Here is a 19,033-nt window from a genome sequence, read left to right on the forward strand (position 1 = left end):
AGGCAATGCGCCAACACACAGTAAAAAGTTAAAAAAAAAAAAAAAAAGACTCTGCATGTACTGCCTAATGCTTCCAGTTTTCTCTTGATGGTTTCCTACTCTGAGCATCAGAAGATAACGTGTTAAAGAGTAGGACAAAGAACACGAAGATATTTTCCTATGGCTTCTAATTGCCAGCACATACAATAGCAGTGTCTAACTATAAGCATTTAGGATACACCCAGGGGAGGACTCTGGTGGTCCAGGGGCTAAGACTGCCCTCCCAAAGCAGGGAGCCTGGGTTCAATCTCTGGATGGGGAACTGCATCTCATATGTTGCACCTAAGAGTTTGCATGCCTTGACTAAGACCTGGTGCAGTCAAATGGATAATTTAAAAAAAAAGAGAGATACACTCAGGGCAGTGCTACACTCGCTACAGACAGTATCTCAGTGAATCTCCACAAGCACAGCAAGGACTAAATGCAATCGCCACTTCCTGTTTCTACAGGTGATAAAACGGACACAGACCGCTTGCAGGGTAAGGCTCACATCCAAACACAGGCAGTGTCTCACCACCATTTACACACTGTAATTCAAGGGATCCCAAGGCCCTGTGTAAACACTACTGTTTTTTGTTTTGTTTTTTATTGCCACTACAACACATCCCCACAAACTCAGCAACTTAAAATAAGGCACATCCATTCACTCATGGCTCTGTAGGTCATGTCGTGCCCCCCCCCACCCCGTGAATTAATCCTTATCCGACCAGAAGGGCACTCTCCACCACTGTATCTCCCAAAATCTAAAATGATGCAACAGCTGAACCAACATCCTTTGGCCTTTGTATGTCATCTGTAACCCTATTACATATAGGTCTTTTCCTTGCATTCCGTGGAGGATCTATAGATATTCACTGCAAAATCTTTCCATTTTTTAATACATTTGAAATGTTCACAATAAAACACTAGCCAAAATTAAGAGTTGAATCACAACTTGGAATCGGCTTCCTCGAAAAGGTGTGGAAGTCAATCACAATATTTGCAGGCATCAACAGGGAGGAAGCCAAAAACTCATTGTGGAATTATAAACGAAAAGCGCTTAGGTCAGAGTTTGGTAAAATAAGTTTGCTGCCCAGTAGGAAAAACCATGTACTGTAGCTGACCTTAGAATCATGGAAATAAAGTCCTCATTCCAGTGAAACACTCCGGTGACATGTTTTATTTTCACAGAGTGGAACGGGGCTACCCTGGGGTTGTCCCTGTGGTTTTTCGTGATGCAAAGTGGCGCTCTGGGAGGAGTTTTGGTCCAGCTTCCCGTGAGCCGGGCCCCGGGCACCAGAGGAGAATGCCCGGTGAGGGAGACAGAGACATCGGGTGCGAGGGGAGGAGTGCCCATTCCCACCATCCGTGAACAGGGGCCTCGAGGAAAAGAGAAGCCAAAGGGATGAGCCACCTGCTTCAGAAAAGACTGTCTTGTGTCATCCAACCCTGAGAGGAGGGTGGAAGCGTCATGGTTTTTAGAGGCAGCCCCACCGATACAAGATGAACCGTGCTACTTACAGGAGCCAAAGCGGAAAGGAAGGAGAGGTTGGTAATTACAACCGCCCAGACACCTTAACCTTGCTCGTCCTGGAGGACGCAACACTGTACACTGTTACTTGATCCTGAAGGTGGCCGAAGATAAATAACAAAACCGTAAACTAGGTGGAAAACAACCGAGTGTCTGTTGATAAATGGAAAAGAAAACGTGGGATACACGTGACAAGAGAACAGGGTTCAGCCTTAGGAAGGAAGCACCCGTCGCGCTCGACCACGTGGAGGAACCTGCAGGAGTGGACCCTAAGCGAAATAAGCCAGGCAGGAAGGACGAACACGGAGCGATCTCACTCACACACAGACTCAAAACAGCCCAATCCGCAGTAGCAGAGAGTGCAAGAGTGGTTGCAAGAGGCTGGGCAGAGGGAGAAGCAGGAAGACGTGGGCCCAGGGGTACAAAGTTTCAGGTTCGCAAAGTGAACGGGTCCCAGAGACCCCAGCAGAGCAATGGGAATACAATCAACACTGCAGTATATACCTGAAATCTGCTAAAAGCGGAGATCTTAAGTGTTCTCACCACAAAAAAGCGAAAAAGAAAAATGGTAGTTATGTGAGATGACGGACATGTTCATTGATTTTAACAGTATTTCACAATATAGCAAATCATTACAATGGATGCCTTAAGTACATACAGTTTCTATTTGTTAATTATGCTATAACCAAGCTGGAAAATTATTGTATCTATAAATTACTTATTTGGGGTTGGTGGGCTATAAGGGGAATCTATACTGTATTAATGTACCTTCCTCTGCAACTGCTTTATTCACTCATCACTTTGTTTTCTCTGATTTAAAATATTTTCATCTCACTTGATTTTTTTGTCTGCAGCTAAACTAGAAATTTAGTTTTTCTCCTAAAAAATGCAAAGTACAGCTACATATATTTAGTGTAAAACACATCAGATCATCACTCGATGAGACTGACACGTCTCATTTTCATAGTTCCCATGGCAACATCCTACAGCTCATCAAGTAAACTGTGAAAGAACTACATTTGCTGCTTCCCTGGCCTCTATCAATGCCATGTCTGTCCCTTCCCTCCACGCTAGGGCTAATACATATCCTGGAAATGAGAGTGTTTATGTCTGGCATACTCAGGTAAGGAGAGCTAAACAGAAGTGGCATCAGGAAGGAAAACAAATTTCTCTGTCCCAAGACCTACCTGTCTCATGATACATAATTTAAGGACTGAAGAGCTGTTTAAACAACTTCTTTAACAGCCAATAAAAAGAGAAACATCCCATTTTGCATGCCCTTACACTCACGTGACCTTTTTTTCCAACCCATTTGGACCCACTTGCTCCCACTTAAGCCTTCTCTCCGACTGACGGCTCAGAGGTGCATTCTGCCCAGTTCATTTCCCCAGTGGTCTGGAAAGAAGACAGGTGGGGGGGTGATAACTCCCCTCTGTTCTGGGCACCCACTCAAGAGACCACCCTTGCCCTGGCCAGCCCTCACTGCTCCTGGTAGGGGAATTTCAACCCTGCCCTGAGTTTTGATCCGGTTTGGGTTTTCAAACACTCTCTGTTGCTTAGTGGGGAGCTGGGTGACTTTGCTTCAATAGACATGATGTCACCCCCTCAGCCCTTATGCAAACAGTGTCTAACACCTTCACGATGGAAGCCAAGCCAGCCGCCTCCAGGAGAAGCTGACAAGATAAGTATTTTGCGTCGGCACCTGCGGGCGGAGTCAGGGCACAAGCTGGAAACTTAAATTGAGACCCGGCAGCGCTTCTGATTCGATGAACACTTCTTAGAGTCATCATGACTGACATCAGAGAGAGGAAAAATAACATTTCTCCTTTCCAAGGCCTTTTTTTTCCCCTCTACCATCCAGAAAGTCATAGAATGTAAATCCAGCAAGAAGGCAATGTCTTGTTTTATAACCACTGGTGCTCACAGAAGTTTGTAAGCATGCCTCTGATCTGCAGGGATTCACCACACTGAGGATTCTCTCCAATAGCTCATGTTATTTGCAAAGAGAGAGAGAAAGAAGACCACACGTGGTCATGACACTTAGAGAAACTGACCCCCATCCATGCCACGAGCATCTATTGAGTACATGTAAAGTAAGGCACGGTGCCAGGCACTCGGGGGAGAAGAGGAGTCCAAGTGAACAAAGCACCGCACGATGAAGAATCAGAGATGTGGGTGTGGAAGGTGATTTGCCCAAATCCCCCCAGCAGGCAGGTGGCAGCGCCCTCACGGGAATGCAAGGCTCCCAGTTCCCACCTTGAAACCACACAAAACTCATCCGCAACACAGCTGATCTTCAAATGTGCCGTGCTGCGCTGGGGAAGGTCACCAGACCCCAGCATTCTTCCCAAGAGGCATGGCACGTGGTGAGCAAATGTCCAGAAGGCTTCCTCGAGAACCCAGCCTGTGAGCTGGGCTGTAGAGAGCAGGTCCCACGGAGAATGTGGAAATGGGCAGAGATGCAACGAAAATGAGAGGAATCGGGAGAAAAGGCCAGAGGAAGGAACTCACGGAGCAGACAGGGCTGGCTGAAAGGTAGAGGAGACAGGAGGAGGGGAGGGATGCAGTGGAAACAGGGTGGGGTCAGACAGCATCCTGGCTTCCTCCGGGGGCAGAAGGAGCCAATGGAGGTGATGGAGGGGAAAACAGGCCACATCTGTGCCACAGACGCACGGAACTGGCGCTGGTGCAAGGGCGGCCGGCACAGCACCCCAGGCCAAGGTCGGAAAGACCTCATCTGGGGAACAAGGAAAGAGAATGCAGGAAGAAGACGGGCCTTAGAGATTTCAGACGTAGAAACAGCAAGTCCGGCAACCGCTTGGATGTGGGCATGAGGCTAGACCAGTGAGTGCCCTGGTTCTCAAGCCTCGGTCAGCACTCCCCTGTCCACGCTGGCTCGTTAAAGTGCAGATTCCCACAGCAAGCCCCCGCGTCCCGGCTGGCTCCAGGGAGGCTTTCATTGCCTCGACAACAACGAGAGATCTGTGCTGACTCCAAACTGAATGACTGTCCTGCCGTGAGTCGGGTACAGACATGGAAACTGCCCGGACGGTTTGGTAACCACTTGACCGATCATTTTATATCAGTGGGATCTGACAAACTGAGGCTTGGTTTTTTTACATATTTTTTTTCCATTTCCTTTCTCTAGTCATTCATCTTTAATGAATTTGACACTAGTATGGGCCCACAGAAATTTGGACATTTTTAAAAACCCAACTGGGTCTTGCACAAAAACAGTCTGAGAAGCCAGCTCTGACCACACTCTGAATGGACGGACGAGTAAGAGGGGCTCATGTGAGCAGGGGGTCCGAGTGGAGACCTCCCTGGGGCTCACATCTGGCCGCCAGAATCCCCCAGTCCCCGGGCCCCATCACCGCAGCCCGCTCAGCCTGCACGCGCATCCCCTGAAAGGTGCCACCCAGCCTGTTACCTCCTTATTCCTACATCTGAGTGGGCTCCCCCACCCCAAACCCACGGCAATCCCAGCCCCGTGTGCAGGTCAAGTGTTACATGCCAACCCTCTGAATCTTTTGCCTCTTTTTTTTTTTTCCCAGGAAATGTTCCCAAACAGCTATCTAGGGGAGATAAAAAGAACCAGGAATGAGCAAGGAGAGTCACAGAAGCTAAGCAGAGAATCTCTTAGGCCTGTGTGTGTCAGAAGGTTAAAGGCTTTCAGAGAGGAGGGTGAAGACTCGGGGAAGGGTGCTTAGTTGCCTTTGATAGAAGAATGTCCCCAGAGTGATGGGGGCAGAAGTCAGACAGCAAGAGGACAGCAGAAAGTGGGCGAGCTTTGCTGAGTGGTGGGGGAGGCGAGGAGAGCGCTCAGCAACTTCACCAGACTGTCCTATCGTGTGAATAGACTGGGTGCTACTTGGAACACTAACATGACTCTCAATAACAATTCTCTCCCCAGTTCTCCAAATTCTCCCCTATCTACTAATGGTTAGGGATTCCCTGGTGTCTCCGCGGTAAAATACTCACCTGCCAATGCTGGAGATGCGGGTTTGATCCCTGAACTGGGAAGATCCCCTGGAGAAGGAAATAGCAACCCACTCCAGTATTCTTGCTGGGAGAATCCCTGGCTGGCTACAGTCCATGAGATTCCAAAAGGGACATAGTTTAGAGACTAAAACACCTACTACCCAGTTGTTTAACCCCTACCTACTAACAGTGTAAATCTGTAGCTATAAAGTCCATTTTCTTCCTTGCTGAGATAATAGGGTAAGTGACATCAGTCACTCTTCAAAGCAAAAGGCCATAAAGAAATACAATACTTACATGTTCTTACACACCCCCTCACCCACACACAAAAAAAGATGCAGTTTCTATTTAAGCCTACAGAATACTTGGAGAAGGATGAGCCTAGCAGGGGAAAGTCAGGAGTAAATTGGAGTCTACTTTCTTAAATGTCTTGGATTTGTGCCCTACCCTCAACTGCCAGAATTTAAAACAGAAACACAAAAAAGCATCTTGGTGATGTTTGCCAGAAGTATCAAACCTTTTCAGCTTGAGTATCAAGGAGATACCAATGGTGTCTCTAACCATCCCCAAAGGGCCCCGGATGCTTGATCTTGAAATCAGAAGAGGTCTGCTGATTTTTTATTATGAGCTCCTATAAAAAAAATAAATATGGGAGGTGAGATACAGGATCAAGGCCAGTCAACACTGCAAAGAGTGAGCTTCACCCTGGAGTTCTCGGATCCAAAAAAAATCATTCACAAGCATCTTCAGCAGATTCCATTCTTAAGGATGTTCAAAGCATATACAATAAAGCATGAGCTGAAATGGCATCAATGAAAGATGGGATTTTCACTACACTTCCTCTATATTAGGATATTATTCTATTTCCTGGCATAGGCAACTGTTTAAAAAGAATAGATCTGCATACACTATCTTGATTGTGGTGATGGCTTCAGAGGTCCGTATGTAAGTAAAAGTTTATCATATTGTATACTTTAAATAAGCAGCTTACTATATGTCAATGATACTGCAAGAAAGCTGTTGGAAAAAATTAATCAAAGATACACATATGGAACACTCCTAGAACCTCTGAGCATTATAAAGTCCGGGGTTTCTCTGCTATATTCTAGAGAATGAAAAGGTCACGGCGATCAGGGTCCAACCAGAAAGAGAAACCCTAGCAAGTGTTTACCGCAGAAGGAATTGAATGCAGGGGACTGCTGGCGTCACAGTGGGAGAGGCAAGCAAGTCACAGTGAGACAACCCACAGACGAGCAAGAGCCCGAAGCCACGGCCACCTTCAGGAGAAGGAAGAGGGCCTGGGGCCACCCGTGGAAGCCGGCGCCAGGCGGCCCTTCCAGAGACGGCCGAAGCTGCCAGAAAGGCAACAGCCTGCGGTCCCACCCCTGCCCTACAGGGAGACCCAGGAAGGGTCAGGAGAGGCTCTTAGGGCCGAGAAATGACCCAAGGATGTTTCATGGGGGAAACACGTTACAGAGTAAAAGTCAGCTCAGAACACTATTAAAGCAAGTTAGCAGACTTCCCCACTGCTGGGCTTGTCAAGGCTTTAACATGCTCCCAGACACGGGATCTCTAAGAGAAGAATGTAATGCTAAGTGCTTCCATGTTCCTCCTCTGCAGAGCATTTGGGAGACGTGTCCCATGAAATGCTATTAGGGAAATGCTGATCCAACCCAATATTCACATTTACAGACAAAGAAAGACTCTGAGATTTGGCTAAGTGGCTTGAACATGCTAAAAAGGGATAACACAAAGACAGGAGGCTTAAGCTTCTGGAATCTTAATCAAGCGCTCTTTCTTCAATTCTGCACTGAAAAGGCCTTAAAGCACTTTCTATCACCCTCAAGACAACCAGCTACTTAACCGCTCCGGTGAGCGCTGTGTCATTTTGGTGGTACAAACTACCGGACTCCATGGAGAGGTGTATACAGTATGCTGTTGATGCCAACCAAAGGCCTCAGCACCACGGAAAAAGAAAAAGCGGAAATGAAGGCAGTGGAGTGGCCAAATTTATTAATGGGAGGAAGAGGAGAGGGGAAGAGGCAAGAGAAGAGAGGGGTTAATCACACTCCACAGGGTACCACTCGCATGCTCGAGCGTCCGGGCTTCCACATCTAACAGTTGATGACACGTAGGCGCGTGTACGACAAACAGCCTCAGGCCAGCAGACACACAAGCAAGGTGCAAGATCGGCGAGGTGGGTCCCCAAAGCTGGTATGAGGGGATTCTGCCCTGAAGAGAGCCCAGCGAAATGCAGAGGCCGGTTCCATAGCCCTTGGGGGAGATGCAACTCTCCAAATAGCTTCAGCTGAAGACACCTGCATCGTCCTCCTCTCGCCCTCCACAAGCCTTTCGGCACAGACTTCTCTCCGAGACAGTGCTGGTGGCACAGTGGACGGGAATCCACCTGCCAACGCAGGGAACACGGCTTTAACCTCCGGTCCGGGAAGATGCCACATGCCAAGGAGCAACCAAGCCCGTGTGCCATAACTACTGAACTCACGCTCTAGAGGCCACGCGCTGCAACTACTGAAGCCTGCACGCTCCAGGGCCCGCGAGCCACAGCCAATGAACCACGTGCCGCAGCTACTGAAGCCCTGCGCCGAGAGCCCGTGCTCCGCAGTGAGAGAAGCCACCCCGTGCAGGGCCCGAGCACCTCAGCGACGAACAGTGCCCGCTCTCGGCAACCACAGGAAGTCACCTGCAACAGCGAAGACCCAGCGCAGCCAAAAAAAAAAAAATTAAAGTTTAACAGAGAAAAAGACCTCTCTCCCACCAGACAGAGAGGGTGAGGCCACAACACATACTAAGGTAGGTGATAGGGAAGCGAGCTGAATTCCTCCCATCTACCGACACAGCCCTGGTGCCAAGCACCTCTTTTTGAGAGGTTTCGTCTCCACGGGGATGTGTCAGGAGATCAAGGGAGTTATGTAGCAAGAATCGAGAAAACACCCCACTCACAGACAGCTGACACAAGGAAAACTGGGGAGAATTCGCGAAGGATCTCACCTGTACGGGATTTATAAAGAAATGCTCACAGGTTCCCAACCTACCTCAGATGAATCGCCAGCTATTTGTTCAACAGCACTCTTGAGGGTTACCACGTTAATTGATATTTGCCTTTTCTCTTTATTTACCATTAATCTGTATAGCCTTTTCTCACGGAAAACAGTCCAAAGCAAATGAGCCCAATCTACAAAGACCTCTGGTTTACGGAGTCTCTATTAATTTAATTTTAATCTGATCTAAACAGTCTCTGCTGAGGAAATCTTTCCAAGTTCCCTGATCCAGCCACCAAGGGAGTAAAAGGTATTTTTGTGAGTTTCTCAATCCGAAACTCACACAAAGTTTTAACAATATTTTTTTTCTTCCTTTCTGAAAACTTGAACTCCTCTCCCCAATAACAGCCCCTCCCCAAATTTTAATAATTTACAAGCACAGAATTCCTGATTCTTATTCATTCCTCGGGCTGCTTTCTTTTACTCCCCCAATCCTGCCAAGCACGGATCAAACAGGGCACAAGCCGGGGAGAAATTTAATCGCTCGTATCTCTGCCTGAGGGATTGTCTAGGTGCTATGGTGACAGACACCTCACTGAAAGCATGTGGAGGAAAAAAGACTTTTAAACTCCTAGACTTAAAAGAAGAGAGAGAGGTTTCTAATGGAATTGCTGTCAACACACAAAAACACAAAATAAGGCCGACATAGTCAATCAAAACTACTTATATACTCATGGGGTAAAGCTGCCCAAACAATACTGTTCAAAGGTATTTTTGTTTCTCTTCCCCCAAACTCTGCCTATGTTGAATTTTAGGAGTTTTATTGATTTGCTTTTCTGGCTAAATGTACATTTTCTCCACAGAAGTTTTTTAGGTGAAACTACTCCATATGATACCATAACCATGGACACATGTCATTAGACATTCGTCCAAACCCATAGAACACATCACACCAATGGTGAGCAGTGAGGCAAATTATGGACCTTGAGTGATACTGTGTCCACGCAGGGTCATTGACTGTAAGCTGTGTACCGGTCTGGTGCGGGATGGTGGTCCTGGGAGGGGTTGTACATACATGGAGGTTTGGGAGTATGTGGGAAATCTGAGCTTTTCACTCAGTTTTACTATAGACAGACTATTCTAAAAAGTATTTTTACTGTGCAGCTTCTCTGCCAATTTATTCTGATAGAGGCATGTTCAATAACATCTGGGGTCGGGGGGGAGTGAAACTTTTAGCCCTTCAATGTGTAGTTTATAAAGCTCTGTCTTTAGGGTATGTCGATTTGAAAATTTAAAGGGGAGGTGGGGAGAAAGTAAGTGGTCTCAGAGATCGAGGTCGATTACAAAAATCTCCCAGCCATATCAGCATAGAAAATAACCCAGACGAGGCAGTGGTTAGTTCCTGCTCTCCTGATACGCGAGTCAGAATTTTCTGCCAGCCCGTGTTCGTGCACAGGAAACCAACAAGACTGTAAACAAAGGAACCACCACCAACAGCCACAGATGTGCAGGGCTGGAAGTTCCACTCTGGACAAGGTGAAAAGGCTAACGGGCAGGGAGTCGCAATAAAGCTGCCGGCGGAGAGAGGGCTCCCGGGCTGTGCCGCCTGCCTGCTGAGAAGTCAGCCTGCTCCTCCCCCCGCGGACCGCTCAGATGATGAGAAAACAATCTGAACATGAACTCAGCACGACGGAGCAAGGACGTCTGAGGCGTGGGACAATCCCCGACCTATCTGGCAGGATCAGAAACCAAGGGTGTGTGCCCATGAACCCAAGGGCCAGGAAGGCTCTCCCACTCGGAACTAGAACCTCATTCTGCAAAAATGCTTGCAGGGGAGTCTTCGGCCCAGTCATCTGGGACTGGGTTAGAGATAACTGGGCCGTGGGGACCCATCCGGAATTACCTGATGCAATTTAGATAGCATCTCTATTATGGACCCAGTCTCCTTAATAATGGACATGGGCAGGGCAGGAAGAGAATCAGCCTGTGAACATCAGTGGAACAATGCCGCTCAGGGCAACGTGGTTTTCAGCTCATTTTTGGAGAAGAAAACAATTCTTTAAGGTCAACGGTCCTTCAGCATACCAAAGAGGAGGATATTTATAGAGATGCTTAGTTTTTTTTTTTTTTTTTCTTTTCTAAAAGCAGAGGTCTAGGAGAGAATGCTATCCACTAAAAGAAAATCCACAAAATTCCAGATCTGGGCTCCACACCTCTTGCCCTGGGCCGCAGTCTTGCATGCTTTTAATTTCTCCTGAATTATCCACTCACGTCTGACCAACAACTCTATGGCCCTATTTCTCAGATGCGTTAGGCTCTCTCAGTGGTTCTGTTGCTCCTTCCTCAGCTTGAGACGCACCAGCAGTGAGGAGGAAGTGGGCCCGAGTACCTCTCAGAAGTGTGACTACAAGCAGAACAGATGACGTGAACCTTTCACGCTGTAAATTCTAGGACCTGTGGATGACACAAATGGACCGATCCTCCCCAGCTGCCAATGGATAGAGGAAACCCAGCTTAAAAAAACAGCTTGTCCACAGCTGGGCATGTTCCTCCAGAAAAGCAATGTCATGGAAGATAGCTCTGTGTCTGCAGCCAGCTCCAGGGTCTAGCTTCACAAGGAGGCTGAAATTATACCTACTGACAGTGGAAAAAAATAATTGCAGAGGACAATATTTTCAAAACACTAGTAAGTGGAGCCAAAAAATCCAATCAACCTCAGGGGACTACAATGTCTCATTTCTAAAGCTTGGAGGGGAGAATAAATTCGGAGTTTGGGATTAACATATATATGCTACTATATATAAAATAGACAGGAACACACTCAATATCTGGTAATAGCCCTATTAGAAGAATCAAAAAAAGATACATATATATATGTGGATAATGGAATCATTTTGCTCTATGACTAAAACTAACAACACTGTAAATCAACTACACTTCAATGAAAAAATTTAAAATAAATAAAAACACAAAACATAAAACTAAAAACCATTAAAAAATAAAAAAAGCAGGGGAAGACAAAACAGGTATAACTGCAGTTTCAAGAATTCCTGGCATGCACTAGGCCTTTCTTTAGCTCTCATGAAAACAAGAGTGGCTTTCCTTCTCCTTAACACAGGTATCACCACTATCCTGAACGGCCGGTAGGACTAGGGTTATTTTCTGGTCCCAAGTTTCCAGAGGACAAAAGGTGGAAGAGAGGGGAGCCAGGGGTAAGGACATTACGAGAAAATGGGCTTACATAAAAGCAACTCAGCTGTCACGACGAAAACAGAAATGAAGACAGCGTAGAACACACCGGCTCTTTGTGGGGAAAACAAGGGGAGGAGATGCCAGCTGCCCCCCACGCCAGCCCCGGGGGACACCACGCAGCCAGGACAGCTATGTCACCCGCCTGGGACAGGCTGGGTAGATGACGGTCTGGGGGGGGGGGTGGTGGGCAGGGGAGGAAGGTTACCCTGTAACAGCTGTTTATAGGCACAGGCCTCTCGAGGGCTCAGATCGTAGCAAGTGTCCACACTGGTTTCTACTCCTTTTACTCATACTTACAGAAACTTGGTCTACTCAGGAACACGATCTGATTAAAATGTTGCCCACGTGACTTCTCACTGCTGGAGGCACCAAAGGTGATGTCACAAATTTAGACAAGAGGAAAGCGTGAAGAACCAGAGTAAGGCTTAAATGGAAATATTAAAAGTGCAATGTCTTCATATTAAGAAAAACAGAGCATCCCATGGAATAATTCGTTGTTAAATACAGGATGGTAAACAGGAGAGGAAAAGTACCCAAAGCTGATTAATTACCTAAGAAATGGTGCTTGCTTCACTTTCCTAACTCAGTTTCGTAAACAGACGGGAGAGGCGAAGACGAGAGCGGCTGGTCACCTGAGACTCTCGGATATCCAGTATTCACCCTCCCACTCCCATATCCAAGGAAAACGGGTGAAACCCAACATTCAAAGTAGCCAAACTCTGAAGGCATGGTGATGAAGCAATTACATGCTGAAGAAAGTGCTGAACTGTGGGGATTTTTTTCACTGACACAGATGTTTATATCACTAGGAATCCTTCCTCTATGTGAATCAGAGGTAAGTTCTCAAAGAGAGGAACTAAGAATGACTCAGCACATCTAAAAAGGATTCATACCCATTCTTAGAAGGACATTCAGAGGAAGCACCATCCGAGAGCTAAACAATGGTATCTGCTTGCCCTTTGATCCAGCTTTAAGAACATTTTGTACAACTTGGTTGAAATACCACTGAATTTCACATTTGAAATCTCTTTAGGGGACCATCCACTGCTTTTCTGAGCCACACTCTTGCAATCAAGTTCTTCAAACTATTTTTGCTGTGAATAGCTTACAGGCATGGATTTATTTTCTCCTAACAAAAATCTTCCTAAACACAGGCAGCTTAAATGAAAAATAGGCCCACTGATCCTATAAGAAAAAGACACTACAGTGTATCTGGTTACAAATCCAAGGAAAGAGAACTCCATTTTTCTTCTAATTTATGTTTCCCAAGAGTAATTTTGTTCAGAAGATTGCCAGTATTTTTAGTACAATAAGTTTCTTGTTACTTGTAGGAACACATGCTGATTCCTTTTTCTGACCATAATTTGAGTTTTTTTTTTTATTATTATTTCATTTTATCCTAGCATCTGTGGGCTTCCCTGGTGGCTCAGCTGGTAAAGAATCTGCCCGCAATGTAGGAGACCTGGGTTCAGTCCCTGGGTTGGAAGATCCCCTGGAGAAGGGAAAAGCTACCCACTCCAGTATCCTGGCCTGGAGAGTTCCATGGTCCATGGGGTTGCAAAGAGTTGGACATGACTGAGTGACTTTCACTAGCATCTGTAGATCAATACCTCATTAATTTAAAATAAAGTCTGAAATGCAGAGATTTAACTAAAACTTTGCACTACTCTCAAACATAATGCCTACTATGAATTAATATACACATGGGTATATTAATAGTGTTTAATTAAGCCTGAAAACATACATCAGGTATGATGAATCTCAGTGTCCTGACTTCACTTGTCTCAAATGTTTTACTTCATAAAAACCACGTAGGTTCTTGTTGTTCATCTGAAACTATCACAACATTGTTAATCAGCTATACCCCAATACAAAAAGTTTAAAAAAAAAAAATCAAGTAGGGACTTTCCTGCTGGTCCAGTGGTTAAGAATCCACCTGCCAATGCAGGGAACACAGGTTCAATCCCTCATGTGCGAGGATCCCACATGCCTCAGGGCCACTAAACCCGTTCGCCTGGGCTCTGCAACAAGCAGAAGCAACCACTGCAATTAGAAGCCCCTGCACCAAACAAGAGCCGCCCCCACCCACTGAAACTAGAGAAAGCCAATGTGAGGCAATGGAGACCCAGCTCAGCCCAAATAAATACGTTAAAAAGTTAATAGAAATCAGTATGCCCCTTGTAAATGAGCTAAATAAAATCAGATATACCCTAAACAGATCAGTGACATACAGATTTTAAATGAATGTATCTACTTTCATTCCCTCTTGATGAAGCACCTTCAGTATGCTCAGCATTATGTTAGGAACTTAGGTTACAACAGTGGATAAGCCTGGTTGCTTTCTGAGGCTGACATCCTAGAGGGGTGACAGACAAAATGAGTAAGCAAATTTTAAAGGGAAAAAAAAAAAACCACTCCCTGTGATAAGTGAAACCAAGGAAACAAACAGGGTACGGGGACAGTAAACAAGTGAGGGAAGGTGGGGGCCACACCAGTTTCTACCAGGTGGCTAGAGAAGGTTTCTTCTCAAAGGTGAATTTTAAGCTAAGACCTCAGATAGTTCAGGATACTTCTCCAAGGTCACCACACTGGCAGGCTTGCTTACCAGGCTGCCCAGACATTTTCAGCATTAGGAAACAAGCAGGAAAAGGCACCCATGGCCGGGATTGAGTGCAGCTTAACGAGCACCCAGCTTGCCTGGCGGGCACTCTGCACACCAGCCGGTTAGAACGAAAGAAGCTACACCTCAACAGACTGCTCACCCAGAGTGTAAAACCGTCAACACCAACAGCAGCGGGCCAAACGACCAGCCTTGGGGATACGCAAGAGAAGTGCATCCCGTTGATTCATACTTCCTGATGGTGCCTCTCTGACTGACAAGGCTCCAAGCCTTTGCAATGTATTTCATGAGTAAGTTACTCCTCTGTCCCAGGGAAGAAGGATGTTTACAACTATGTAACACATTCCCTTAGACCTACAGTTTGTAACTTACTTTGTAACTTTCCATTTGTAACTTACCTATCTCAGCAGGTATATAAGAATACTTTAAAACCCATCCTGCCACCTTCTGTAGGGTTCTTTTAGTCATGTAATGCAGTAGCTAACACGCCATTGACAGGGAGGAAGAAATCTGTGGATTGTCTCAACACCCTTATTTTACAAAATTCACGTTGCGAAGCAATTACTGGGCTTCCCAGGTGGCGCTGGTGGTAAAGAACCCACCTGCCAACTCAGGAGTCATAAGAGCCACAGGTTCGATCCCTGGGTCAGGAAGATCCCCTGGAGGAGGGCACGGCAACCCACTCCAGTATTCTTGCCTGGAGAATCCCCATGGACAGAGGAACCCAGTGGGCTACAGCCCATAGGGTCCCAAAGAGTTGGACATGACTGAAGCGACTTAGTATAGCACAAGCAATTACTTCTTTCCAACGTACTGTCCTAATGATTAAAGCTATGATAATCAGATTTCATCACATTTTTAGCATCTCATAATAAAATCCTCCTTTCCTACTGCCAAATGGATCAATATTAAATGGCATTGCTTGACTGGCAGGTGGCACAGCTTGTGACTTGGATTCAACTTACCTGGAGAGGTTTTCTCCTCTACCCATGTGGAGCCCAGAATCGGATCTACAGATAGCTATAACTTGCAATCAGAAAGTCTAAGAAGGGCTTGGGGCAGAATTCCCTACCTAGGAGTCTCTTTCGTTTCATAACAGCCTGTCCCTGGCCTGAAATGACACTATTATTGAATTCTCTTAGAATTTTTTCAGTGCTATTTTTTGAATCTTTAAAAATCTTTCTGAAAAATCCCTGGGAGATACTATGTTAAATGGTTGCTTTAGCAGGATTAGAGGTGACAACCAGTTTCAAGCAGTGCGGCTCAGAAGCCCCATGTACCTGTAGACCTAGAAAGCTCAGAAAAGCAAGGAGTGAGGAGAATTTGGAGGTCACTAAACAGTGAATGTCAAACCTTACAAACTTGCCTCGGGCCAACTCACAATTTCAAATACCAGTGGTTCCCAAACATTGGAATCACCTGAAGATCTTTAAAAAAAAAACTGATATCCAGCTTTTAGCCACTGATTGACTTAACTGATGGTGGCACCACCTGGACATCTAGGCTTTAAAAGCTCCCCAGGTGACTAATGTACAGCAATGTTTGGGAGCCACTGACATAAAGAAGCATTGCTGTTAATTGCTTTCTGGAGTGATTTGATTGCCTTCAGAGGTCAGGATCTCCCGCGCCAGCGCTTCTGAACTGTGGCCACTAAGACTCTGACTTAACTGCTCTGGGGAGCAGCCCAGCATCACATGTGCCAGGTGGAGAACCACGACCTTAAGCCTAGGAACTGTTTTCTGGAGAGTGTGATACAACTGTCTCTGACGAAGTCACAAGTGCTGTTCTTCCCACTTTGTTCAAGTTGGGGATTACCCTCAAAAGGCAATGAAACATTTCTCCAAGGGAAGAAACTTAGGGGATTAGGGGAGGGTGGGGTAATGAGAGCGAGGGCAGGGGATGGAATTTACTAAGACAGAAGCGGCAGAGATGTTAGCATAAGGAACAGTGCTGGTCCCTCCCCGGTGCCCCAGCTTGACTGACTGGCATGAGAATTTCCTTAGAATACTTCTTGGAGGTGGCTCCACCTTGGCTTTGATCCCAATAAATTGTGAAAATTCCTGTCCAATCAGAACCCCTGGCGCTGCAAGGAGCCAGACCGACAGGCCTGGAGCCTCCAGTCCCTGTGAGATTCTGCATCAGGAATTTCCCAGGAGGATGCCTGCACCCCTCGGACATCTGTGGTCCTGCGCCATACTCTCCGGAACCCCGGCCCTCCACCCCAGTACTTTCTTCCCCCAAAGCTCAGCGGAGTTCTCTCCTGGACCTACTTGGAAAGGACTCGCTTGAGGTTTTTGACATGGGATTGTCCTTAAGAGACGGACGTCTCCGACGTGGCTTGGAGACGCGGGTGCCGCTCTGGCAATGCCTGCGAACCCACTTCGGGGCCTGGGCAGAGCCGCGCGTCTCGCCCCGGAAGGGAAGCCCGCGGAGACCCACCCCACCGCGCGGCTGCGCCCGCTCCGGGCGTGGCTCCTGCGCCCCACTTCTCCCCGCCTAGAGCACGGCCCCTACATCGCTGCGTCTACGCTGAGTCAGTTTATGAATGAAGAGGAGCACAGATCGGAGGCACAGATTCTGGGGAAAGTCCTCCTCACGCCGTTCTCATTTACAGATGCGAAGACGCGAGGGGGAAAAGCTCTGACTCCGTCCGGGTTTGCCACAGAACATTTGTGGCTGAGCCCGATTTAGCCGCCCTTGAATTTCCATTCTGTTGCCTGGCAACCGGTTCAGACCAGCTCCCGGCCCAACCCCGGCCCCCAACCCGCACCCTTTCTCTGCCCGTGCAGCTTGGGCCGAGCTGATCCAGAGTTCAGCCTTTGGGGGGCTCGGGCCAAAGACATGTGAGCGAGGGTACTCGGGGAGCGACCCCAAGCCCGCGCGAGCCCAGCCTGGCCGGGGCTGGCGAGCCTCCCGCGGTCCTTTCGGGACTTTCTTGTGCATCCCTCCTCCCCCAAATCGGTGGACACTAAACCACAATCGCCAACTTTCATAAAGTTCTCAACTGCTCCGGGATTCTCTGAGATCCCGGTGGGAGAACCGGCACTCTCAGAGCGTTGAGGACGCCGAACAAAACAGGAGGGGAAACGTGTTGAAGCGCCTTCTCCGTGTCAGCTGGCCCCACTCGGGCCAAACTTTTCTGCCATCAGTCGAGTTAACGGGGCCCGAGCCGGGCACCAGTTGGGAAAAGCGCGGACTGTGTTCGGGCGGCTGGCGGAGACGCGCCAGCCAGCGCCGCGTTCGGGACCCAGCGCCCCAGCCCGCCGCGGCGGGCAGCCCCGGGCCCCGCGCGCGGGGAGCGCACGTGCCGCCCCCTCTTCTGCCCCCGGGCCGCGCAGGTGGTGAGAGGGCAGCTGGCCTGTCCGCGCTTCCCCGCCGGGGCCCCCAGCGCCAGGGGCTCCTCCACCCTCTCACCCCCGCGCCCCGCGCCCAGGAGACTGCAAAGGGGAGGATGTTCTGGTCGTCACGCTACCCACCCACGCACCCCGCCACCGATACTTACCCAGGTTCACAAAGCTCATGACCATGTCGGCGTCGTTGAGGAAGGCGCTGTCTTGCGCGCTGGTCAGCGGGGACGCGCCGCCGCCAGGCCCGGTGGCCAGGAGGCTCCCACTGCCGAGGGGGTGCGCGGCGCCCGGCGATTGGGACTGGGGCTGGGACGCGCCGGCTCCTCCGCGCGGCCCGGGCTGCCGCCTCTCCTCGTCCGAAGCCCCGTCTTCTTCATCGTCGGCGGACAGGGCGTTGTATAGGTCCAGCATGAAGAGGGGCGCAGACTTCAGCCGCCCGGGCGGAGGCTCCCCGCTAGCTGGCTGCTGCTGCTGCTGCGGGAACGCGGGAGGCTGCGGGAGGCCGTGCAGGGGCCGCGGCCGGTGCGGGAGCCCCAGCACCGACAGGATCTCTTTCTGCATCTCCCGCTTCTCGTGCGTCTTGAGCCGCCGGTACAGGAAGCCCGAGGAGGAGGTCTGCGGCGGGGGTGGCCGCTCCGCGTGGCCCGGGCTCCCGCCGTCCCCCAGCAACGCCCCCCCGGCGGCGGCGGCGGCGGGCAGGGCCGGGGGCCCGCAGAAGCCGCACAGCAGCCCCCACCACCAGCACAGCCACTGCGCCGTCCGCCCCAGCATCCCCGCCGAGCCGGGCGGGCCCCGCGGGCCCCGCGAGGCGTGGAGCGGCGGAGCGAGGCCGGAGCGCGGCCGCGGTGGCCCTTGGCGTGAACAGCTCCCCCCGCCACCTCTCGGCGGGCTCGCTTCCCCTTCCCGGCCTCAGTCCTTATCTCTCATGGTCCTCTGGGGCGCCCCCAGTTGCCCCGACTGGAAGGGAGGCGGAAGGGACGCGATCCCCGCCGCAGAACCACTGGAGGAGCAAGGGGAAACCCCGCACTCCCGCGGAAGTCTCCGGAGACGCAAGGTCCAGGCCAGGTGCGTCCGAGTCCGGGCCGCGCTGCAGCGGGCGTCCTCGCCCCCGGGCGGGTCAGGGCGCAGTTATTCTAGGGCCCGGCCGCCGGCGCACAGCCCTCCCGGGGCGGCTCACCAGCGTCGGGGGATGCCCGGCATCGCCCCCGCGCACGCCCGCGCCTCGCTCGTGCGGCTGCCGTGAAGTGTACCCCCGCCGGAGGGCCCCGGCCGCGGCGACGAGGCG

General features: G+C 49.4%; 1 protein-coding gene across 2 annotated transcripts in view; it reads right to left on the minus strand.

Annotated features, from left to right (window-relative positions):
* Window positions 1-18,519, minus strand: part of BMP6 (bone morphogenetic protein 6) — a 143,285-nt gene extending 124,766 nt beyond the window's left edge. For both annotated transcript variants that reach the window (XM_043908585.1, XM_043908584.1), the window contains exon 1: window positions 17,904-18,519. In XM_043908585.1, the coding sequence (XP_043764520.1) occupies window positions 17,904-18,519 (616 nt within the window). The remainder of the gene's footprint in view (window positions 1-17,903) is intronic.
* Window positions 18,520-19,033: the final 514 nt, after the last annotated feature.

Source organism: Cervus elaphus, chromosome 7, assembly GCF_910594005.1.
Source record: "Cervus elaphus chromosome 7, mCerEla1.1, whole genome shotgun sequence".
Lineage (NCBI taxonomy): Eukaryota > Metazoa > Chordata > Mammalia > Artiodactyla > Cervidae > Cervus > Cervus elaphus.